Source organism: Lagopus muta, chromosome 14 (genome assembly GCF_023343835.1).
Source record: "Lagopus muta isolate bLagMut1 chromosome 14, bLagMut1 primary, whole genome shotgun sequence".
In the NCBI taxonomy this organism is placed as follows: domain Eukaryota; kingdom Metazoa; phylum Chordata; class Aves; order Galliformes; family Phasianidae; genus Lagopus; species Lagopus muta.
In genome coordinates, this window is record NC_064446.1 from 3,870,936 (window position 1) to 3,897,203 (window position 26,268).

A 26,268-nucleotide genomic window follows, 5' to 3' on the forward strand; every position below is an offset into this window, starting at 1 on the left:
TTACTTTCACACAGGCTGCCATGCAAGGTAACCTACACAACGTTTTGGGACGCAGAGATGAAGTACAGCTGTTCACTGACTGGACTACATACAACGTACAGGATAAGGGTCAAATGCACGACACTCATTCATGTTCTTTACCTGCAGTTTAAAATATGTGAAAACCAGAAGATACTTATATTTTCTTTCTGCCTTGCATGGTACAACAAACCCATACAACCATCCTGCCCTTAGGATACTACAGAATCACAGACCTGGATTGTTGGCAGGGACCTCCAGAGCTGCCCCAGGGAGCAGGGATCTCCAGGGAGCACAGCCAGGTGCCCACACAGCTGTGGGCAGCCTGTTCCAGAGCTCCATCACCCACACAAGAAAGAAGTTCTTCGTATCACAACAGCGTCACAACTGTTCTTCAGATGAACGGTTTTAAAAGTGCTGTGCTGCATCTGTCAGGAAATTTCTGATAACACAACAGGCCAGTTCTCAGTTTTAACCAGCAGTCATAAGAAGTCCCAGCTGCCAGATTTCTTCTCTGTTACACAAGGTACCCCAAAATACATTTCTAGAGAGAATAAAAAAGCCTTCATGATGCATAGTAGAAGGATTTGCTATCAATCTATGAGAAAAAAATAACTTGCTAAAACAGCACACTGGCAGGCATTCCATGTTAGACTTACTAACATGAGCTAGATTCTGAGCAACTGTGATTATCTACAACTAAGGACACTTTCAGCTGCAGAGTCCCAAACTACTCTTCTCCATTTGAACGTTCATTTTTAGCTGTCTCTCCTGAAACTGGATCTTGAGGCTGAACCATTTCATTTTACTGTGCATTTTGAACTATAACACATCTCCCTTCCTGCTCTGAACCTCTACTGCAGCAAATGCCCCCTTCCCATGCTCTGCTTAGCCCAAAGACCATGACTGGCATCTACTATCTTGTAGAATTTTGCTCTTCCTCACTATGTACTGGAGGCAGGCATAAGTCCTGAGGAAAGTGGTATTTCACACCAGGCTGTGTTCCATTATTAAGCCCTCATCACTTAAACTAGCACAAATAGATGACTACTATATTTGGAAAATAAACAATACAGAGAAATTTCATCTCCAAACCAGAGTCCCACTACAAATACTTTTCTGATCCCTTGAATGTCCTGTCTTAGAGATAAGGATCCTGCAACCGATACAACAAAACAGGAAAAACAAAAATAAACAAAGAGTTTTCATGAACTTAAAAGGAAGTACCCTAAGTATGTCACAGCAACAGAAGTCTGAATTCCAGATATCTCCCACCTGTTAGTTCTAATTCAAGAGAATGATAAGCATGCATTTATTATGTGAGATAACTACATGATCAAAATAAACAGCAGCAGTGCAAGTAAAGCAACACTTCTTGGGGGTAACTAGATGACCCTAAGCAGTTTGAGCCATTTGTTGAAATGACATCGTTTTGCTTGTGACACCAACAAGTTACTTCAGTTTAGTGACTCAATTGTCACATGCTCAGCAGTTCGATGTAAAAGTAACTGCCCTGCATCGATCCATAGTGCAATATACCCACTTAAGGCACACACACGCACGACCTACTTGAGGTTTCCTCTAACTGAAGCTACCAAGTGCTTTGCTTATTTTATGTCAATAGCATCTCAGCATATGGTAACAGTAAACAAAATTAATCCTCTAACCATGTGGGAAGAAATGTGTGCTGCTTGTACTAGGAGAAGCACAGTCTCTTCCACGCGGTGTTCATACGTGCAGTCAGCATCAAGAAGAACGAACTCTTCCTGGGTATCTGCTTACCTGCTGGAAGAAGACTACCAAGATTCTCAGACTACACAGACATCATAGATCAGACTGAATGAAACAGTTCATTTCCTAAGAACAAAGACACGGCACACGCATCATGATTTACCAGCTTTTATTAAGTTGTATTTCTTAAACAAAATGCTTGCCATCAAATCTCTCTCAAAATGGCAGTTTCAGAAAAAAATATTTTGTCTCCAATGCAACAGATCAACCTTAGGAAGGAATAAAAAGCAGAAGTTTATTTTAATTATCAGTAAAAATAAAGTTTCAAAATAATACCATCTCACAAAGTGTGTGAAGAGAGTTTCACACATTCAGCTCTCAGAGCAACCTCACAGTGAAGGTGCAGATGCAAATTGGGGGAAAAAACATTAAGAAATCTGAATCCAGGAAATGGAAGAAATTCAGGAGCAATTACAGACAGCTTTGCTTTCTTCTAGTCACCACTGCCCACCAGGTATTGCTTGGATTAACCCTCATTTATCACATGAGGTGACTTCCATAGCAAGTGCTTGTCTTTCAGAACACCGCTGACTCAAACAAACAAGAACTAACAAGTGCTCAGTCTCAGCACCAGGCGACACTTCAGGTGATGCTGCTGGGCACTTAGCAGGGTCCTGGGAAGTGAAGTCATCAGATGTGCACATCATTAATGCAGCCATACTGTTCATTTAACAAGGCAGATCAGCATCAGGAACCTGCATGTTTATGTGCAAGAAGTATTTCCTGCTGAAGCAGGACTCCAAATTATTCAGATTCCTTCCAGAAAGATTTATTGCTGAGCACACTGTGTTTCAGGAGTTGGCTTAGAAGACACATGCAATGTAGTGTATTTTTTCTTTTGTGTTTTCTTCTTGGTCGTGATTACATTTTCCTTCTTATCTTGGGTTTCTGTAGCTTCAAATCTGGATTCAGTTGTTAACCTACAGGCAAAGCAACCATTCTAAATACATATTTACTTAATAAAAAATAGAGCTAAAATAAAAGATCAAAGCAAAAATGAGCAAGCCAACCAGGATAGAGCATCCACATGCAAATACAGAGCAAGCAGAGAAGAGGGGAAAATATCGTTTATATAATTCCTTCTCATTTGGTAACTTCAATATTGCCTTTTTTTTTTGCCTCTTATCTGTTGAAGTATCTGGCAAATAAAGCTTACTGAAAGTGGTGAGTGGTTGGGATCAGCCTATAAGAAAAACACACTACTTGTGCCACGTATGCAAAGGAAATCATACCACATGAAAACAAATCTCCAAGTGAAAACAAGTCCCAGCAACATCAGACAGTGATAAAGTTGAGCTTTTGTATTAACAGTACAAAAAAAGAATCCACAAAAAGCAACACCCTGGTTTCCAACCAAGGTTTGCATTACTACCTCTTTATCTCTGTTCCTGAAGATCTGAAAACACGAAGTGGGAAGTTTATCATCAGGCTCAACATTACATCATTTGTCCAGTGATTTGTTTTAATTCTGTTATGAATGTAGGTGGGAACACAATGGCAATTGCCACGATGCTGTTTAAGAGTTAAAAAGCATTTAGACCTCAAAAGTATTTGATGCTTTAGTTAACAGGCATACAAATGTCATTAAAACTAGTTTATAGTCATATTTTCTCAATCTCCGACAAACAATTGACTATTATTGTTTCAAAAGCAAAACAATTTATGAAAAGTCACAAATTAAACATCACACGTCAATACAAACCTAACGTCTCATCCCTGCACATTATTTCCTATAAGCACTGTCTCAATACAAAGCAACCATGGGTTGTTGTGCATCTCCCCTAAGCCAGCTATGTTTGCTCTGGGACTTACTGTGTAAGCAGCCCACACCTGTAATTCTGATGGGTAACCCATCTTTTGTCCATGAGCAGCTTTCCACCAGCTGCACTCCATTTCAGGTGTGCTGCAACTTGCAAGTGGCCAAGTAAGAGCATGACCACAAGAGCCTCCAGTTCAAGGAGGAGTAAGGAGAAAACACACTGAGTAATTATCTCTTGGTTAGAGTTTAATCTGCATTTCAGACTGTGCTACAGTCTAGCACCTGTATTCAGAGACAGATACTTTCTGACCAACCACATTCCTATGGTAGGTGCTCTTCATTTGCCACTCCTCTCTTCCACCTGGAAGGATCTCTGCCAAAGCCCACCTCCCACCTTCCCCAAGCTGCCTAGCTGTCAGAATTTCTAGCAGAATTTCCTATAAAAGGAAAAAAATCCCCCAAACCAACCAATGTGCAAATCAAGTCTTCAAGCAAACCAAAAGGCCGCATAAAAACAGAACTGTAAATGTTCCAGAGTTGCACAACAGGATTTTAACAGAATTATCTAACAAATGCAGATGGAGTGAAGTACCTTTGGAAATCCGATTCACAATGAAAGCATCATTGCCTCACAATAACACTGAACAGCTGCTTGTTCCAACAGGAGAGAAAAATGTAGCTATTTATACTTAAAATGCTCAGCTACATGCACATACAAGTTGCAATAGATATGGGCAGTACAGATCATGAGAAGCAACGCTTAAATGTATTCAGTTAAATTCCAAAATTAACCAAACAACATTCAGCTGTTAAGGCTTATGGAGTTAAAAAAAATAAATATTTCTTATTATTATTATTAAAAAAAGCAAAAAGCTTTGTTTTTTTTCCCCCCAGCAATCTTCCAAGTGTAACATTTCACACCACCACCCCTTCAGGGACTCCCAGCTCAGCATTTTTATTTGTTTCTAAAACAGAAAAACAAAAACAAAACCCTCCAACAACAGCCTCAACACGCCATGTTCTCAAGGGTCAGAATCCCTTTTTAGGGTTTGGAAACAGAAACCAAGCAGCTAGATCAGTTCCCTCACGTGGTTCACTGCAATGCCAACGCAGCATCAAGCTGTACGGTGTCTGAAGCAATGACTGCCCAGACTGGCAGTGACACTGGAAAAGGTACTTTTGCAAGCTACACAAAGAACATGAAGACAACACCAGTGAATACCTCTGGCATCCCAGAAAACTCCCTACTCTTTCGATACACTCAACCATGACTGCTACCTATCATAGAAACACTTCTGCTGTTACCAGGAGCCTCAAATACGTTTAAAATCTGTATTTAATACTTCTGAAGTCCTCCACTAAATACCTCAATTTAAGTCTACACTGAAGACACATCTAGGAAGATACTTCAGTCAGAGAACAAGCAGGGCACGACGTTATGTATTCATCATGGAAATCCATCCACTGTTACAGGCAATTACAGGCAAGAGTTTTTTCCTCCACTACAGGTAAAAACAAAAGAAGTTATAGGAATTGCATTGACTCAGACTTCAAGGGATATCATTTTCATGGATAGAACTCTTAATAGCAACATCCTCATTTTAATGCCTTGACATTACCTCCACACAGATACTCTGTGTGCCTACGGTAAATATTAGAAAGCCATTTAAAACAACCTTGAAACACACTTGCTAAGATAAAAAGCAAATGAAAAGCAGTTTAAGAACAACCATTCAAAATTATGTAACCTACCAAAGTGGAGACTTGGCATTCCCTTAACCAAACCCCTGTTATACAAGGATACATGGAATGAGACTGAGATTTTTAGCCTAAAAGTTTTAGAGAAATCTAATGCTCTCTGCAACCTGGGGAACAGCTGAAGTCAGTTCAGAGCTACTATTCTATTCTCAGCTTTCCTGAAGATACAAACACAACTGCTCATTCACGTGCAATGAGCTGATAAAAAGTAACACTACTCAGCATATGCTCACCTGTACTTTTCACCTGGACTGTTCTGCTGACTGCTCAAGTCACCAAATGCACTGGGAATTTGGCCTAGCAGCTCCTCAGGAGCATCACAAGACATCTCTTATTTTTCAGTTCTAACACAGTCCAATTCTTGTGCTTGAGGACAGAATTCAGCGCTCCTCTCCCACACTTCCCTCAAGAAAGCTCCAGTCATATTCTGAAGACCATCTGATACCACGGCAGTTTTAGCTGCAAGTTTCACAACTGAAGTTTATACTTCAGGTTTAAGTGTTACAGTACAACATTTTATTTCACAAACCAGCATAGTAGGTTTTGTGTTTTCTGGTTTCCAGTATTCCACATCATAACACCACGTAGTGCACTGGGAGTTAAAGTGTTAATGCTCCAATTCCATTCCGTGCAGCTGTAACACTGCCACATTATTGCACAAAAAAATGTGCCCACACTTTTTGCCCCCTTCCATTCAGCAACGACCCCATGTAGGGTTTTAACCACATGCATCACGAAACAGTCCAGGGATTCTTTATTTAAGAAACTAGCTTCTCAAATACCCAGATTTTATCAAGATTTCCTACCTAATATAGCATAAAAATGTTAAGGTTTAGGAAATCCTTAATGGTAATCCTTATCAAGATGATTAGTTGGGGATTTGCTATTTTATTGATATGATATTGAACATGCCCAGAATCTTCTTCCTTGATTTACCCTTTACTCACTCTGCTATCATTTCAAAACCAGATGTGGGGGTGGATTTACGAAGGGTTGGAAAGATGTTTCCCCTCTCCCTTATTATATTTTATTCCTTATGTGTGCAAGATTAAAACCTTTGTTGAACTACAGCTTCATCCTCTTTCGCTTTTTCTATACTTCCAAAACATCAGTGCCATAAAACATTTTCCTTTCCTCAACCCCCCTCCAGCTCAGAAGAGGTTTACCTCCTCAGTCCACAGAACCCTTTTCCTACAATTTACTGCTTGCAGACATTTCACCTTCTTCAGAAAAATATTCAAAAATAAGGTTCCATTTTCCTGCCCAGTTCACACAATTGTTCCTTTACGCATAGAGAACACCATAAATCTCTCCTCTCAACATTTTGCACCCATGCCTGACCTCTCTGCTCTTTCCTCCTCAGGAAGGGTCCCTGCACACACTGCTGTAGCTAAATCAACGGCTCGTTCACTCACAGTTGATGCAGACAGCTTCCTAAGACTGCACTGCGCAGTTCCTTTCAACCTCTGAACCACATCCAGCAGCCACGAGTGATCGATCCGAGTCAAAATAACCAACTGCATCTGAATGCCACTTTGGATCAGACTACAGAGCTCAGGCAGCAGGCCATTCTCCATCGTGGAAGCTGCTGTCAATCTAGATTCCACTGGTCTGAAAGCTATTTGTCGGTAAGACCTGAAGTGTTTTTCACACCAACATTTTCCCCTCAACATAAGACACAGTCCTACCCTAAACAACCATTTAACTTTCTTCAGTTTTGTTTCAAAACTGAAACACGTTTCAGGCTGTTCTGGAACAAATGCCCTCTGAATGCTGAGAATCCAGACACATTTCTCTCAATCAACACATTTAAACCTCAACTCAAGTCACACTGCTATTTTTAAGAATGTTAGGAAACAATTTCTTGTTGACAGTGTTAAGCATCTCCAGTTTGTCCCTATCAAGTCACCTATCAAGAAAGCTTTCTGTATACTAAACACAAACTTAGTACCTAAAAACAGAGTAAATATTTTGGCACATCTCGGCCTCATTGGAAGGTTCATGGAATCTAGTGAGTAAAAAAACTACTGCTATGGAGAACTCAGTAAGGAATCTTGTAAAACAAAATACACATTAAAGGAGGGAGACAAAGAAACAGTGAGGAAGCTGGATTGTGTGGGACAGACAGATAAAACAGAATTCTAGACTGGGATGCTTTAGGCTTCAAGACACTCTAGATTTTCAAGTAATCCTTTTATCTCCAGCCTCATATCAGGGTTACATGAAAAGCCAAAGAAAACAAACCATAAGGAAGCTGCATGAAAGAACCTTTTTTTTTCTTTTATTTATCAGTATATTCCTGACAAACATTCTATTGCTTTCTCCCTGAATGATAACTTAAAGTTCTTATGTGCTCACATTAGAGATGCACAAACACAACATAAAGTTGAAAAAAGCTAAGGAGAAAGGGGGTAGGAAACAAGAGAAGTACAGAAGTGTTATTTCTGCTACCAAATATTATCATTTCATAAGCTCAAATCATCTAAAGCATCCCAGAAATTACCCCCAGAGTACTAGGTTTAATACAGTGATGTCTATAAATTGGAGAAAAGAGGAATTGAGGGGGAAAAAGAAACAGCATTGCTTCTATCAGAATTCAGATGTTCACTAATTACTGCCTTAAAACACTTTAACAAAAGTAACCTCATTCTCCATTTATGAAACAATTGCCATCTTAGTTTTAACAGTTATATTTCAAGTTATCATGCATCCAGGTTAGCAAAGGCAGTGGCCTGCTAATATGAATTCATAGCACAATTAACATATAATCTTGCATACAGCAAACTCTGTTAGCTTTATTTGGATTAAGAATTACTTTTTTTTTTTTTTTTTTTTTAGGCTTTTATCTCAATCTGAAATAGAGGAAGGCTAGAATGAGGTCTGAAACTGAAGCACGATACCTATTGCTTGGGTTTTTTTAAATTAGAGATGCAATGCAGTTACACGACAGAAAACAGTCTGAGTTTCGAAAGAAAGGCAAAACAACTGAGTTGTAACAGTATGTACACACCTTGAACCTGAACATTATTTCAAGAACAGTTGCAGTTTCAAGAGTCCTTTTCATAAATTTTATGATTTATTCCATTTTAATCTTTCTAAAAGGTTTTGAGAGGTTGAAGGTAGGCAGCCGGAGCTTAGGAATTGCACTGCATGCAACACTGAGGAAACAGATAAACAAGTGGATAGCACAGTTCATGCAGCGAAAGAAAAGAGATGCAGGTCTGTGCTGATTGCCTTGACCACACACAGAAGCTGACACTGACCTGGGGGCATTAGAAGTCAGCAAATTACTTCCGCTTCTGCTGTATGACGTGCAGGTGTCAAGACTGTCATCTTTAGTTTTAACTCTCTTTCTTTCTCTTTCAGGTTCTACTGCTTTGTCCATTGATTGAAGAGCTACATTTATTGGTGATGCTTCGAGTGCTTGTTTTTTGGATGAAGAATCAATTTGCTCCAAGTTATTTGAAGTCATCTTAGCTTCCTCCTTACTTGGAAGATGAATGAGAGGAGCCTCATTTGCTGAAGTATTTTTGCTGTCTAAGTATTCACAAGCAGCATCCACTGGAATCTTCTCCCTTTTCTTTTTAGTTTTAGTGACTTTAAGTAACTCTAAGGGAAAAAAAATAGAAGAGCTGTACTTTGTGTACACAAACAAAGATAACTTGTGGCTAACTTGTCTAACACGACATTCCAACCATTAAGGCCAGTAAAGAAAAACCATTAAAGCCAGTAAAGAACATTTCACCTGACTGAAGACCTCACAACAATTCTTAAGAGATAACATGCATCCCTTCCAGAGAACGCAGTCTCTTAGTAATATTACATTACAATGCAGAGCAACAGAAGTAGGCTTGCAAAACACCAGATCTACTGTTCTGGAGGCTGCTGACATAAGCTTCCACAAATACAATAAAAATTAAAGTTTTTGGGTTTGGACAAATGTACTAAAACAAATTTGTCCAAACAACTCCTCACTCATCTTCCTCCAGAGACTGCAAGTCCTTTGTTTCTGCAGAAAGGCAGGTGTCAGATGTGTTTTCAGGTGGGCCTCTTGTTAAAACTTCATCTACAGTACTTACACTTACACCTTACACTCCCAAACAGCTTTTCCTCCAAGTGTTTCACGTACATGACAAAGCTCAGATTAGCTGCTCGCATTGAGCAAGCTGATACTTCTCATCAACAGATACCTACAAGTACTGCTATACATGTATCATAAAATCATGGAATGGTCTGGGCTGAAAGGGACCGCAATGCTCATCTGGTTCCAACCCCCTGCTATGTGCAGGGTCATCAATCACCAGACCAGGCTGCCCAGAGCCACATCCAGCCTGGCCTTGAATGCCTCCAGGGATGGGGCACCCACAGCCTCCCTGAGCAACCTGTTCCAGCTCTTCACCACCCTCTGAGTGAGAAACATCCTTCTAACATCTAACCTAAACCTCCCGTCTCATTTTAAAGACTCGTCTTATCACTATCCACCCTTGTAAACAGCTGTTCCCCCTCCTGTTTATAGGCTCCCTTCAAACATTAGAAGGCCACAATGAGGTCTCCCCAGAGCCTTCCCTCAAAGCAGAGGTGTTCCAGCCCTCTATATATGGAAACTCTCTCTCTCTCTCTCTCTCTCTCTCTATATATATGGAAAATAACTTTTTACCTTCAGGTTCATATTTCATTTTTAATTCATCCAGCATAACTCGCAAATTCATGTTCTCACTCTGACAAGCTTGCAAATGCCTCTCATTTGTAAAGAGTTTTCTTTCAACTTCCAGAACCCTTTGGCTCTCATACAAAGCCTTCATCCTCTGCAAAGATAGCTCATTTTTCAAGGTTTCGGTTTCCTTGCTGGATGGGAAAAAAATACAGTCATTCAGACATTCTTTTTCAGACAGCAGGTACAGAGTCAAGTACACATTCAGCTGCTCCAAATAAAATTCACATTTAAAATCCAGCAGTAGGAAGATAAAAAGGGATCTTCCAGTGCTATTAAAGTTTCTACCTCAATTTGACTTACTTTGAGTTGTCGAGTTTCATTTGCAGCAAGTCAGCGTAGTAACCATCTTCAGACTCTCCTCCTTTTGAGCTGCTACCAGCTCTACATTCTTCCATATTCTCATATAAAGTCTCATGAAATGAAAACATTAAGCTGTTAACTAGTGAACTTTCAGAAGTACATTGGCTTAAGTCCTTGGGTCGAGCTCTCTGTGCGTCTCTCTATTGAAGCCTCGTTGTAGAAACATTTAAACACACAAGAATCCTCAGAAGAACTTGCTACAAAGGCCAAACTGCATTGAAACTAGCAGTTCTCTCTCACAGCGAAAGGAGAGGAAAAAAATTAAGCAACAAGCTCCCTAATCCAAAAGGTTTCCAAACAGAATAGCAAAATAATATCTTCCTCTTTTACTTGAAAGCACAGAACGTTTAGTTTACCCTTCAAAAATCTGCTTCAAGTCTTTATTTCTATGCTTCAACAGCTGGACGCACAAAGGTAAAGGACAAACCCTGTTACTCAACAGCCAAAGTCACTGACAATTTTTAGATGAAAACTTTACTGAAGATGTTACAGGTGCAGCAAGTGTTCAACAACACACATCAGCACTGTGTTACATTAGGCTCACCTCTTTTTTGCTATTTGAAAATGCTACTCAGATTTAAAACTGTCCCTCTACACATCTGAAGATCTGAACCAGATCTCAGAACCTCTTATCAGTCAACAGATACAAGTACTCCACAGCTATCTGAAACAATCTTTTTCTTTCCTGACTATTTATGGTACAGAAAAAAAATAAATACCTATCAAGTTTACATGACATTTTTTCCACAGTTTTTCTCCTATGTTACTCCCAATTGTGTGACTTCACTTAATCACAGACCACATACCTTGAATTTTTCTAGTTGCCTCACTTTCACAAGAAGATCTTCTATTTCACCATTCTTTTGCTCCAACATTGACTGCAAGCGTTCCAGCTGCTCAAATTCTGCCTGAGAACCTTTCATCTGTAGCAGGGTAGCCATTTGCAGCTGGAAAAAAAGGTAATAAATCCTTAGAACAAGCATTGGGTTAAGTGACAGAAAATATTATCCTCTTTCCCTGAAAGCTTAGGGTATCCAAGCCCTGTGCTGCTAACTGTGAATACAGAACAGCACTGGAGGCTTAAATGCACCTCTGACAATTAAACAGTGCCACCCTAAGACAATGCAAATACTAACAGTTTGCCAGACAGATAAGGCCTTCCTGAACTCATTATGGTCCCAAGGTGCTCTATCTTTCTCCTCAATGACTAAGGAGTCTATAAATATGCTGCCAAAGTTGTACACAAGACATTTCACAGCAAACTTAAACTCCATGGTAAGAAGAACCCCACTACAGCCCAGCCCCTTGAAAGCTAAACATATCTATGAAGAATTTCTCACTTAAAATACTCCAGCACTCCAAAAAGTGAAGAAAAAGCGAACAAAAAAAGAACATAACTTTTTTTTTGCATTTCTAATTCTGAGGAATAGATGGTAATTTACGTTTACATTCTGTATTACTTATCCCAAAATGTAACCCTTCCAAGCACAGAAATATCCTTTTTCATTACAAAAGGAGAAGCGTATCCAACTCTCATATTTACAGCAGATTTTTCTGACACTTAGTATCACAGCAACACCATAGAAGGTCCTTAGCACAGTCAGTAGTGAGTGGCACAACAGGCATTCCAACAGGAAAAGGACACGCAGGCACATACACATGCAACGTGGCGTTAATGGGAACTGTGGCACTGTCACCAGACAGGTGAGCGTGGATAGAGCACCACTGAAAGACACGTGGGAGAAGTCCCAGGGAAAGGATCAACAGAAGCAAGTTAGACTGCAGATTAACAAAGAAAACTGCAGAAGAACATTTACCCTACGCCATCTTCTACCTTTCAAATAGAAAATAAAGGATATTAACAGTTATGTGTTCAAACTGGAATTAAAAACAATTTAATTTCCTCCTTGTAACTTGTGCAGGAGAAAAGGGGAACACAACATTTTAATCCCCACTGGCTCACTAGAAGCACACTCGTTTTCTCCCAAGGATGTAGAATCCTGATGTTTCCCCTTCACTTAAGAGCTCGTTTGCTAACTGTCAAGACTGACAACAGCAGTTCATCTACATAAAAAAACAACTACAAAAATTAAGAAACTGGAAGGGCTACTGCAAGCTATGGGAACACTCCAGACATGAGGAAACCTCTATGGGAGCAGCATTCACATTATGGTCCTAAGTCAGATCCTCACACGTTATCAGGCAATACCACACTCAAATATTCTGACAACAGAGGCTCAAACAACACAGCTAACTACAATATTGGAGCCAGCTGCTGAACAAGGAGAAATCAGTTAATTCAACACTGAGTTTAACACAGCAGCACGATGCGATGCAAAACAGAAGAGATACTAAAAGGGACCTAAGAAGGCAGCCTGAGCCATTGAAATTACAAATTCCAACATTAAGAGAACAGGGATACCAATTTACTTCAGTGCCAGGTAAAGCCTTTCAGAATACAATGTTCATAACTGGCTGAATGGCCGTCTCCCACACTGCACAAGGAGGAAGGGAGATTCTAAAACTGATCTTACTCAGACATCTTACTTTCAACTTTGGTTAAGCTACACAGCTGTGCAGTGCTACTCATTATCATCACTTCTGTTTCAGCACTGTTCTCAGACAAGATGCATGATCAAACTCAAAGAATCCACTCCTGTACTGTGAGATTAGAAAGCCAACATGAAAACAGATGGCAGTTTTACATGATAGTGTAAATGGGATGCTGCAAAACAGCTTCTGCTAACTAGCTTTCTCAACAATATTTATTAACTTACAAGCTGCCAATCTAAGAAAACGGGCTAACTGAAACAGTAGTGAGAAGCCTTAGAACTCTTGCTCTTGCATTGAGTACAGGAAAAGTAGGAAGAAAACAACCAAGAAAGCAACTCAGAAGGAAAAAGGTGTGATCACAGGAGGAAGAGAAGTTTGTTTACTCCTAATAGCCTCAATTAAAACAAATAATTTATTGACATACTAACAAACAAAAAACAAAGCAACAGGCAAGACAAACTGAAAGCTAGTTTGAGTGACAGAAACTGTTATACTTTACCCAGTAAACAACTACTGCTAAAGTAAGCACAGCTTCTTCAGTGCAACTTGGCATTCTAGAATAAAGAAGTGGCACTGGAAGAAGGCTGATGCGCTCTACTTGAGTTGGAAGCAATGATGTCTCCTGCTCCTCCCCACCCATCCACCCAGACTGATGCTACCACACTTGAGAGAATCAGACCTCCTAGCCTACATTCTAAAGCATTGACTTATCAGACCCCAAGGAAACCCTGGAGCATTACAGTGATAATCATACCTTCATTCTTTGCAATTGTTCTCTAGTGAATGCATGTTGTTTTTGTAGTGACTGATATTTTATTTTCACACTGATCAGCTGTCGTTCCATTTCTGCCCTACGGTCCTCCACCTACAGAACATTTTTCACAATTATTACTATGAAAACGATAACAAGTTGTCACTTGGATTCTGAGTTTCAAGAGAAGGTGCCTAGAAATTGATGTTGGTTCTGAAAATACTGCTTTCCCATCAGCAGTGTGCTATTAGCATCACTTTTGAGATGAACAGTGAGCAGATAGTGCTGCAAGCAGCTGAAGGCCATTGGTAAAGTACAAGGGATTTCTCTGCGCTTTTGATATTGGAATAATATTTTAAAAGCATCAGCTTCACTACAGATTTGTTCTGATTTAAATCGAAGCAAGCAACTTAAAATAAATACGAACAGTGCATCAACTCAAGCCATTCACTGAGTGTGGTCAGAAAAGGCTGGCATTCAGTACCAGCTCAACTCCTATTCAAAGGCTAGTTCACAAACCCTGCCAAATGCTCCAACATCCAGCCATTGTTCAGCAGCTTTAAAAAAAACAGTATTTAGGTTTTTCAACATTTATCTTCTGCATTAAGGAAAGATTACCAGCTGAATAAAACTCTTCAGAGCCAAGAGCTGCAGACTGCCATCTTTCATCTTGACAACCAGTCAACATTAATGACTTCACTCCCCAACCTTAGAAAACGCATAAAAATTCTTTTCTACAGACATTCCCAGACAATTCAATACGGAAGGATTATTGGAAGAACAGATACTTGTGCCAGACAGATCAGTTAAAAATAATCAGGTGTTGCACTGAAAACAAGTTCTTTCCTATTCTTATGATGAAGTTTATCTTCCCTCCTCTGAATATTCCCAGATACCCATGGCACAGCTGTACCTCAGCAAAGAGAGAATTGCCTTTACTTGCAGGGTCCAAAGATTGCTGCACCACATGATCCAGCTGAACCTGAAGCTCTTGATTAGCTTCACGAGCTTTCTAGATTTAAGCAAAGAGAGCATTACTTTAATATGCAATACATCAGTTCCATAATTTAATCAAGTTGTTATATATGTTAATTTCTTAGGCATTTAGCACAAGTAAATACTCATACTACAGCATTTAGCTGTGTATGTAGTTCTAGCCATAAAGACTGTGGAAGTTGTTTCACTAGAAGGCCTAATATTCCACTTGCTCTTCAAGACAAGAGCTTCACTAAACCCTTGAGAGAAAGACTCAGAGCTTTTTCAGCTGGACTGATGATGCAAACTACCAGCCTTTCTGTGATACTGAGTTACACACCTGCTACTCCCTAGTACAGCATCTCGCAAGGCATTCAGCAGGAATGCGAAATAGAAATGGAAATATGTGACCTGTTACAAGTTCCTCTTATGAGGCAGAATATTGCAGTGCAAAGGATCTTCACAGATAGCCTTCCACAAGAGAACATCAGTATAGAAATAACTTATTTACAGGTAACATTGATCTACTAAGCATAATTTAGCCAGTAGATCCTCTCTCTTTCCTCCCCCCCCACTCAGAATTCTTCTCAGGGCTCCTCTTCCTATTTCAGAGGAAATCTAGCACCAGCTACTTGTTGAACTCAAGGATTATTCAGCACGGTTGAATAAAATTACCTCTAGTGCATTACAGTAAGAAACAACTTCTTTTTCCCTCTCTTCCTTTTCTGCTTGTAGACGCTCCAGCTGATTACGTAAGTTACTGTTGATGAGTTCTAGTTGCTCTTTGCTGTACTGCAGTTCATTCAGCTTTTCTTCAACACTGGCCTAAACACAAAAATCAGGCATGAAATAAAAAGCATATTAAACAGTTTCAAGAAAAGCAGGCCAAGGAGCCAAACAGGTTTGTTGCTAATAACTGCCATTAATGCAAAAATATTACGTGGAAGGGATTGTATTAAAATATACTTAAGACTATTGTGCTTTTTTGGTGGATAATTTCTTACAAGGCCAATCCAACTGGCAAAATATACACAGCGATTAAAACTCAGTAAGAATCAGAATTTTTACCTTCAAGTAGCTCTCATTCCTGTTGATCAACTGCTAAATCACATACCTTCACACTTTCTAGTTCTGTGAGCTCCATCTGAAGATTGAGCATTTCTGAAGACATGGTTTCATGCACGCGTTCAGACATCATGTGCAGCTCTTCTGTTTTGGCAGCAATTATTTCCTTCTGATGGTCTACTTTGTGCCTCAGTTGTTTCTCAGAGAGCCGAGTTTCATCTAGTTCTGCCTTCAGATTCTCCAACTTAAAGACATTTGAGAACTAAGTAAACGCTTATAATAAAATAGTCAAAATCACAACGCTTCTGGCTTACGTTCTAATTGTAGAAATGCCTTATGAGTGCAACTTAAGGGTCATCTCTTAAAAATAAGCCTTAAAATCAGATGCAATTCAGTGTAACTATGCAGATTTGTTTGTTAAACATCAACTAAATGAGCTCTCATCTTAATGCCAATAATTTGGTTCTGTGACAACATTCTTTGACAAGTTAAAGAATGCGTTTTCTCTGCTCTTTAATCAACAACTTCAGCCTTAGTTTCCTGAAGTGTTTACTCAAGATTTGATCTGAATAAAAGTCATCATGATAATTTTAACTCTTTTGTAACGGTAGCTGAAAATAAAGCACAAGCTCAGCTCAGAGGTGAACTGCTGAACTTACATGGCAAAATAAAGCATGGCTACACAACACAACTGCTACATTTGTCTGCTTACAAGTACATGCTCCTGAGTATAACACTTCTTCTTCAAGTGCTATTAGCAACATGTTATATGTATATTAGATACCAAACCTTGTATTTAAGGTCATTGACTTCTTGTCCATGAGCTCTGGTTAGCTGTTCTTTCTGTTTATCCAGTTGCACATTTTGCTGTTGCTTGAGGGCATCACATTCAAAACTCAGGCTTTCCAACATCCTATTCTTAAGTTCGATTTCCCTCTGAAGAGAATATTTCTCTTGTTCAAATTTCTGAAAGAAATAACATGCTAGTAAGTCTAGAGAAAATGTTCATGCAGAACAATTCACTGAGTAAAGGTTCTACATCAAGACCCCAGCTACTAAAAGCACAAAATTCACTCAACCTTTTGTTGAAGATCCATTTAGGGAATTCTCATGCCCTACTAAAAAGGAGTAGGAAAACTCAACCCCCCCCACTCTGAATTTTTATGATTGAATTGGTAGTGGATTATGTAATATTCTCTCCTCTGTGGAAACTGCATTTCTTCCTACTCAAAATAGTTCTGAAAACTTTGTAATTTTATTTTTGGGAGGGTGAGGGGAAGAGAGGGAGAGGCAGAAAACTTCAAGTTCACATGTTGTATTTCTACCACTGATGGAATCCAACTGCATTAAGAGCTGTTACGCTACGCTGAATGTTCCCCTGCTGCAGAACAGCTGGGATCTGTGCCTGGTAAAGACAAAGCTCCCTAGTGTTATAATGTGACAATAGATAGTGATAAATCCGATGAGCATGTCCACATTGAAAAATGCCTTCCTAATTACCTTCCTCCTCTGTGCCAAATATCTCCTTCAATGCACTCTTCCTTCAGCTAGCCATTAAGCAGAAGGAGAAGAAAACACTAACGTAGAAAAGATAAATCACCTAGAGAGTCTACAAGTGCAGGATGTTTTATTAATAAATAAATTTTAAAGTCAAATCAGAAGATAGAAGAACATAAAACTGAGACCTGTCAGGTATGAAATCCATCCCTGCAGCCTAGACACCTGCTTAGCAAGGACACATTTACCTTGAATACATAGAACAAGCTTCAAAGACAGCGTTTGGCAACGCACTGTAGTGCAGACCCATGGAAAGCAAGAAGTCTAATGCTATCAAGTACCTAAATGGACTTGTAGAGAAGTGCATGCAAAACTTCTTTGAAGAATCTTGTACCCATTGTTAAAATTCACATTTGTATCCATGAGCGTTGTTTTGGTTCTCAGATTCCACAGGTAAAAGCAGAAATCATTTCCTAAATTATCCATTGGATAATCACGATTTTCACACGTTTTTGTGCAATACAAAAGCAAACAATTCCCTCCCCCAGCCCTTGAAATTGAACTCCGTTATGGATCTAGTGCACACAAGCCTAGCTCAGATTTGCTCAAGTCTGTAGTGGTGGGATGCAACCCACGGTGCAGCTTCACAACACAGCAATACCACAGCAGGCTGCCTGCTCAGAAGGATCATCCTGTCATGCCTTCTTTATCACTTGTAATTTCCAACTGCCTCTCTTGCACTAAGCCTGCTAATGGCAAACCAATCAAAATAAGTTATTAGTGCTCCTCCAGAACAGCAGGGTGCTACAACACAACAGTTGGCCAGGAGAAAAATACACATTTTAGCTCTAGCACAACGGAAGAGACAGCAATGCACAGCTAGGAGCAAATAAAGACAAACAGAAGATTTGAAGTCTAGGCTGAGAATAAACAAGCCAAAATTAAACCGTTTAACAAAGCAGAAAAAGATTCCTTACACTTCAATTTTCTCTCACAATTACCTAAAAGACTGGAAGACTAATTAACATTGCTATATTTTAACACTTAGCTACTTCTAAGCTGTAAAGAAATGTACTAAAATTCACAGTCCTCCAGTATTTAGAAAATTTGAAGCGTGTACAGCAAATGAAACCAACTTCATCACGTTGGTGGTCCAAAGCCTTCTGTACAGCTTAAGCAACACAAAGATCACAAGGCAAGCATATCATAAATCGTTAGACAGACCCAACACACACTTCAGCAACTACTATTCATTTTTAATAAGAGGTAATTAATCCTACGTGGTACTGAGCACTTGATGCAGAATGAGCTCTGAAACCACGCCCAGCTGGATAAAATTGTGCTCCGTATCTTAAAGCAATGATCAAAAACCCTCCCGATACTTAAAATAAGGAGTTTAATTAAGGTCCATCTAGAAATTCTAGAAGGTGTTTAAAACACTTGTGACTTTCAGAAAATAGAAGTAACTTCTTAGTCTTGTACTTAAAACCTTCACCTCAGTCTTCTCCGTTAATTCCCGACGTATTTGATCCAACTGATTCTGAATCTCATTTTGAGACTCCAACAAGTGTAAGCCATATTGTGCAGCCTTCCTTCGCTCGTTCTCTGCTTCTTTCAGTTGTTGTCTAAGATTTAAAATGGTCTCCGTCTCCATTTTTTCTTCCTTTTATTACCTCAATTTGAAAAGAAAAAAAAATTACAATAGCAACCTGCTACAGCAGTTCAACTGAACAAAGTTACTGTATTTCCATGCTTTATTAGGATACAGAGGTGCATGTTTGCATCAGCACAAGACAAAAAGCAGTCAGCTTTCTAACAAGTAGTCCTGTGAATAATAACATGATTAGTTTGTCAACTTGGTCGTGACTGCAGAGCAGGAACAGCATATGCTGAACAAGTCCTGCATACCCTAGGGCAGTTCCTGACAACACAGCAACTGCAGCAGAATCAGAGATACCCAACACATAGCTACCTTGACAGAGAAGGCTAAAAACAATTATTCATGTGAGTGATGTCTTCCACGTTATCATAAATAAAACCATGTGCATGCAATAACACTTAAGACATGCAGACAGTTGTATTCACAAACGTTTTACTCCTAATGACACCAAGTAGGACATGGAAATGGGCAGAGGCAGTTGAAGGAAAGTAAAAAGTAAAGTCCAGATTAGAATGTATGAATTTTAACACAGATTTTTATTTAAGCGCTTACTTTTGTTTGTCATGAGTGTTATTAGCTTTAAACTGAAGTTAGTTCAGGTAGCCTACTTTTACTAACCATCTGTCTGTCACAAGTTTTAGAAAATTCATTAATTTTTCATCTTCATATCAAAACATAAGAGATAAGTAAAGGACGATGTTTCGGAAAGAAAAACACGGATTCAAGCAAAATATTTAAAAAGCAAAGTTCATTCCACACTTGCACCAATTGCTTGCACGACTGCTTACTCCTAAGCCTTCTAAATCCATACAGTACAAAACAATCCCATTAAAACAGAGATCTCTAAGTAAACTCGAGCTTCTGAACCATGTAAGCTAAGCATTTTCTCAGAAAGCACATAGTAACAATAACACAAAAACTACAGTCAATTTCGCAGAGCCAATGATCCTAATTTTTATATCACTTCAAAAAAAATCATATGGTCCTTCATTCCTACTGGCTGACGTTCACAAAGATATCCTATGCACAAGATGCTAGTCTTAATGTAGAGCAAATTTCACTTGTGAATACAGCAAAGACTATAAGTAAGTTTTCAGGGTAATATCTTCGTTCTTTGCAAGCTGTACCAAAAATAATCCCACTAAAGCTCCTCAGCTTCCTTTATAAGATACCATTTTAACAGACAGAAAACCTTTGCATTAGAACCCTGTGAGTTCCTTTCACAGGGACAAGATGGAAATCAGTATTAATTTTCCCTAATTTCTTCTTTATGTTAAACTTAGAAACCATTTTTTCATGTCTACTTATTCCAGTACTGGAAATAGCAGTTCTACACCCTTAACCTGAAATAAATCTTAAACCATACAGATTTGACATACACATAATATGTTAGAAGAACCTGTAACACTTTATAGAACACTGTAAGTACTACACAGACACACACTGCCTAGAATTTAATCTTTAACTAATTCTTGTTAAAGGCAAGAAGGTACCATAAGTAAAACTAGACAAAACTCCCTGCAGGCATTTGCACCAAAGGGCGTTAATTAATTCTTACCTAATAAACAGAAATTAAAAAAATAATATAAAATAACTTGTTTGCTCCAACAGAAACATGTGAAGATTAGAGATAATTTAATTGCCCCTGGCTTACATTAAACTTCAGTAATATTTTTAACTCACCTTCAAAAGTCCATTTAAGCTTCACTTAACCTTTATGCCCTGCGGAACAAACAACAAACACAGCTGTCCATTCCAGATAAAGTACACATTGCTGATACCTTCACAGCAGTCCCTGTCTTAAGAGCTCAATGACCGCGGCTGTCTCACGGAAATGAGATCACCTGCTAAAACCCCGCAGAAAGGCAAATCTTACTCAAACCTCTGTTGAGACAGCTGTCAGGTAGTAGAGGAACAGCTAAATCCGGCACTGCTGCCAAAGGAAAGACGCACTGCAATTGTCTTCCCAAGCTGGGAAGCAGGGCTACATCCAGGGCTGCCTTTTTCCAGCACCAATGGCATTTCTAGGGACCATGCGTGAATTTGCCTTGCTACCATCCATTTCTTCAGTCTTTCCTCCGATGTTTCCTGCAGTTTCAAAGACAATTTCTTTTGGTTGTCAACAGATCATTTACTGAATAACACCAGAAGGATGTAATGAAATTAAAAAATGTTCTAACTGAAGCTTGAAAAGACCCCATTGGTTCCCTATTCACAAATTTCTTGCTGAGTACAAGGAAGAAGTATGTCTTCGGGATAACAGGGAACCTCAACTTTTCTCTGCCTTATTTGGGATGAACTCAATTGGACCAGGAAGTGTTGTTCATAAGACTACAGTGTGGTATGGGGAATAGATTGCTACTTCATGTTCTACACGAGGTTAAGTGAATTGATCTGAAAAGTTTTTCAAGTTAAATCAATAGCTAACGAAGTGGGCAGGCAAGAAGGAAGTCAGTCTGCATTTACACCCTTACAGGAGTCACTTACTTTTGGCTACAGTTTATAACAGATTCAGTGTGGAAGTGTCCAGACTCCCATTATTCAGCCATTTAACCACTCCTTACAACAAATAACAGGTGAGAGACAAAAAGGCACTTTCCTGACACTTAAACTTTCTTTTCCCTTCTGTATCTTCCTTCTATTTTCACTGCCAACCCCAGGGCTCACACACAGCAGCCACCTAAGCACAGACCCGACCAGAAGTACTGATGGGTGTCAGACCACAGCTGTAAGATCCAAGGCAATTCCTGTCTTTGAGGCCAGACCTTCCCCTTACAGACTGCTTTGGTTACTCGAACAACTCTACTTCATCATCCACCAAGCGATTTGCAGGGCTGTGCTGGCTTCTGCCATACGCATTGCTGGGCGGACAAGTATTACAAGGACAAAAGACGGGTCAGGCTGCAATCTGACCTTTCAGCACCCCGTCCACGAGCACGTCACCTCAGCAACCGGCCCACCTCAGCGCTGTCTCAGCTCTCTAACGCAGGCCGTTACGCCACGTTAACGATACAGGCAGCGCGCAGCCCCGTTCACTCAGCATCCCCGGGGCCGCCGGAGAACGCAGAAGGAGTAATAACAGACAGCAAAACCCTCAAGTAAAAGACAGCCCCGCGCCCTGCCGCTCCGCTCCGCTCCGGCTACCTCAGCCCCGCGCCGCCCCGCGCCGCCACCGTTGCTACCGTTCAAACTCGCCTCCGTCGCCCCGCCTCAAGTATCGCGAGAGCCGCCCCCGCCAGCCGCGCTCTGCAGAGAGAGCGCGTGCGCGCTGCCGCCTGCCCGCTGAGGGGAATTGCGCGTGCGCCTAGGCGGGCGCGTGCCTGTGGCGACCGTTATGTGCAGCGTGGGCGCGAAAGCGTCTGTGAGGGAGCGGATGGTATCTGCGCAGACGGAGTGGGAGGTTCTGAGAAGTTAATCAGCCCTAGCTTGTGTTTGTTTAGCGGTGCGTAGCTGATGTACGGCATCCTTGAGAACTGCGTTCAGCTGCAAAGCCCTACGTGGCAGCGCGTCGTTTAAAGAGCACAGAGTAAATTGTGAGATACAGAAATCATTGCAAATCATCTAGGAGTGCTGCGAAGCGGAGGAGCAATCTGCTCTACCCTGCAGTATTTTAGAGGAGAGTTCTTGGTCTTGACAGCAGAGCACATGAAGTATTTCCTTTGTGCCTCGTTAAGAAGATCCATTCTTCAGCGGTGACTGCTGTCCCGAGGAAACGTTACAGCCTTCTAATTAACCAAACTGTGCTTTCCCCTCAGTGGAGCTTATCCTCAAAATTCCTCTGAAGTCTGAGCAGCAAATGGCAGAGCTTACAGCACAGGCATGAACTACACTAGTCCTGCTTGCTCCTTTCTCCCTAGCACGTATTGGGATCTGCTCATCTTCCTTTGCTCCACCAGACAGGGAGGCCAGACAGGAATTTCATAGCAGTAGGTTGCCCAGAATTCATAGTTGTGAATAACATCCACAAAAGAGCAAAACTCATCAGCTGGACTGTTCCATTGTGCATTTCTGTTGGTGGAGTCCAAGCAGCAACAGTAAAATATGGGCATTGGAGCCCTTTCGTTTGCTCTGAAAGGAAGCCTGAGGAACGTTCATTTTTAAAGCAGTGGTTAAATGATAAATTTATATATGCTTGCACCCTCTCTAACGACACCAGTGTGTATGGAAGATGTGTTCTCATATCTAACGTAACATGCACAAGAAAAGCCACCACACAGGAACACACTGAAGCAAATTCTGCCTTTAGGGATCTACTCATGTAACACAAAGCTAAATTCAAGCAACAGGCTGTAAGTAGGTGCATGGGTAACAATCCTATTTGCAGGAACCAAGACAAAAATAGACATCTTATGATAACTGGGGCTCGGAAAATAAGCATATGGTACAGAACTCTACAGAAGATGGCAATGAAAAGGAAACAGTCAGAACCATATATTACTATATATACTTTTACTGTTTAATCAAAGCATGTGGGTCTAGCTTCTGTCAATAGAAATGGGATTAATAGTTAAAAACAGAATGGTCTAGACAGGCAAGAATGCCAACTTGATTAGAGCGGGGTCAGGAAGCAAGAGATTCCTCTGGTCTAATCCTGATTCTGCTGCATTGGTTGTGTGATTAGCCACTCCAAATACCTACAGCTCAGCCCCCTTGTTTTAAAACAAGGATAGCAGTGGCTGAATTAACAACTCTATATAGTTCTCCTGGCAGTTATTTGAGTGCAGCTTTGAAAAATGTAGAATGCATTGTAAATGCTACATATTAATATGATTACTCCATCAGATCAATTATCCAACATTAAGTGCTAAATTACCAAACAACTGAAACAGATGCTGCTTCTCCCTCATTTCAGTCCCACAGCCATGTTTAGCAGCTGATATTTAAAACAGACATGGACCCTATATGAAAAATCATTTAAAACATTCAATTATTATCAGAACTTCTCTTTTCCATATTGAATTAGCACCAACTAGGATACTGTTTGATTCTGTTTTACAAATCACATCTATTATTTATGAATATAAAACACTTGCACCAGTTAGTTGCTAATAAGCTTCTTGTAATACAGATTTGTCAAATGGCACAAAGTTTTTATCATAATACCGTAAGATTTTTCACCAGCATTATAAAAGATCTAATAGCTGCATAATAACAGTATTCAGAGCTTGGCTACATACAAAGATTCCTTGAAATGTGGGAGTACTTAGCTTGTAGGAAACTAGATTTTACTTGTAAGTGGTTGTAGAAGAGCATAGAAAGACAAGGTCAGAGTTTATCTTTTGTAGTGCATGTAGTTTGATAGAGACAAACACTTTTGTCCCACTTTGTTATGAATTTAAACTGTACACTACTGAATGTATAAAATGTAAATGCATATCTTCTAAGTCTTATCTATGGAAGCAGGTAAGTATTCTGTATCAAATAATGAAGTAATTACATAGAGGAGATTTTATGCCTTTATAAAACAAATCAGATTAAATATGCCTTAATCTTTACCTACTAATTGCTTAGTGAATCTGAACACTATAATGTGAGCTGATAACTGTTTTGCTTCTATGCTCAAGATCCTGAATGCTATAGGAAACAAGTGAGTAATAGCAGCCTACTGAGAATCTGATTACTAGCTGCTTAATTCATTTTGAGGGGGTTAAGCAACAGAAGCATGAGGATTGCTTTTTTGTTTGTTGACATTCCTACTCCTCACTTCAGAGCCCTACATTCTGTACAATCTGCAGACGTTACGCTTGCTGGTGCAACATCTAAAAGAGGAATTTTAATCCCGTGTTTTCAAGTTGATATCTATTACTGAAGTGTTCTGCTTTTCTTTTTTCTTTTTGAGATGAGGCACTTTCACCTTTAAGTATATAGAATTAACAGTCTCTGGGTTATTACTCTGAATTCCAAGTACAGTGGTGCTTCAGTTCTGTTGCAAAGAAATCACGTAGTTCAGTAATTACAGCAACAGATTGAGGGCCAGTAACAGGCTGTTTCTAATCCACTTTAGGCTATTAGTGGCTGACCTCATCCAAATCACTTGGTCTCACTGTTTCAGACATGTTAGCTAAACAAAGACATCTCTTGCAGTTTTCTTGCTAATTTCATGTTAACTAGCCTTCAGAGGCTTTGCATGATTACTTGGGGAACATAAATAAGTAGTCTATCTAGAGTCTGTTTTAAATACAAGATACTCCTGTATAAAAGCTGGCATTTTCCATTACTTTTACTCCAATTTGTCACATTGTATGCTAGTTATTCAACGGTCTGGGAGACTCGGAATGAAATTCCTAGATACATGTAATAGGTAGGGGTCCAGTTATGGAGGTGTACAGACTCTAGTGGAGATAGGTGAAGAAGTTCAGAACTGAACTGTAGTGAAAGTCACACTATAAGTAGACTAGCATCTTGTATGCCATGTTGCCTTTTCCTACTTTTCATCCTCACTTTAAAACTTCAAGTCAAATTGTATGTTTCTTTTAAGCCTTCCAAACATCTACAATTAAAGCGACAATTACAAAATAGTGAATGACAAAATTACCAGCTGGTAGCTCACAATTTATAGCTGGTAGCCCAAAGTTTCTGTCACTCTCATAACAACTATATCAAAATCCTCATCAAATCACAGTTTAACAGAACAAAAGAGTGTTCTGCAGCTCTAATTTCATCCCTTTTGTTTTGAGCTGCACCAAGAGAAATCACCCGTACTTTAATATCAGTTTAGGTAACCATTACGTTGAACATGTAATTGAACACTGGTCCTGAACCTTTTTAAAATTAATTTTTACACACATTATGAATTAGGTATGTGACATTAGTTTTTGTTTAAATTGTTGCACTGATACTTAATTAATGTAGTATTTCAGTACTACATTTAACAAGCAATTCAGTAAAAGTATCAAATAAGCATCGAAAGTTACATTTTGTGACATGAGAATATACAATTATCATTAGCATTACCAACTGCCCCATAGCATTTTTGAAATTGCTGCTTTTTGTAACTCGTGCTTTAATGGATGTACTTATCGACAACAGCCGTGGCCTCTCAAGCATTTGTACCGCCGCAATGGTTACGGTAGCGCAGCGTTCTCCAGCCGCCTTACTTTTGCGACTTCTTCAGAGCTCCCCGCTCGTTGCCCGGGAGCCGTGAGCCGCCAGCACCACCTCGTGGCTGCCTGCCTTACTTACCGCGTGCATTTCCTGCAGGGACTGCTCTCGGTTGTTGGTGCTCTACGAATCTCTTCCGTGATAAACAAAGCTTAGGTAATAACTTTTAAATGTTAAACCAGCTTTGCTTAATGGAGCTTCGTTTTGAAAAAAGATATAAGATTCAAGAATAGATTATCAGAATAGGCTATCAATGTTCTGAACAG

At 39.8% G+C, this 26,268-nt stretch overlaps 1 protein-coding gene across 9 annotated transcripts; it reads right to left on the minus strand.

Annotated features, from left to right (window-relative positions):
• Window positions 1-1,903: 1,903 nt before the first annotated feature.
• Window positions 1,904-26,268, minus strand: SPDL1 (spindle apparatus coiled-coil protein 1). Of its 9 annotated transcripts, none has more exons than XM_048960619.1 (13): window positions 22,084-22,168; window positions 20,585-20,989; window positions 18,737-18,914; window positions 16,534-16,710; window positions 15,794-15,988; window positions 15,355-15,504; window positions 14,618-14,716; window positions 13,708-13,818; window positions 11,207-11,347; window positions 10,341-10,450; window positions 9,984-10,171; window positions 8,590-8,935; window positions 1,904-2,729 (listed from the first exon to the last, which is right to left on the minus strand). In XM_048960619.1, exons 3-13 carry the CDS (start codon window positions 18,893-18,895, stop codon window positions 2,579-2,581), a joined length of 1,827 nt encoding a protein of 608 aa, XP_048816576.1. In that variant the 5' UTR covers window positions 18,896-18,914; window positions 20,585-20,989; window positions 22,084-22,168; the 3' UTR covers window positions 1,904-2,578. The 9 variants fall into 9 exon arrangements, with proteins under 9 accessions (XP_048816576.1, XP_048816574.1, XP_048816577.1 ...); XM_048960617.1 differs by having other exon boundaries at window positions 22,046-22,141; XM_048960620.1 differs by having other exon boundaries at window positions 20,585-20,623; window positions 22,084-22,127.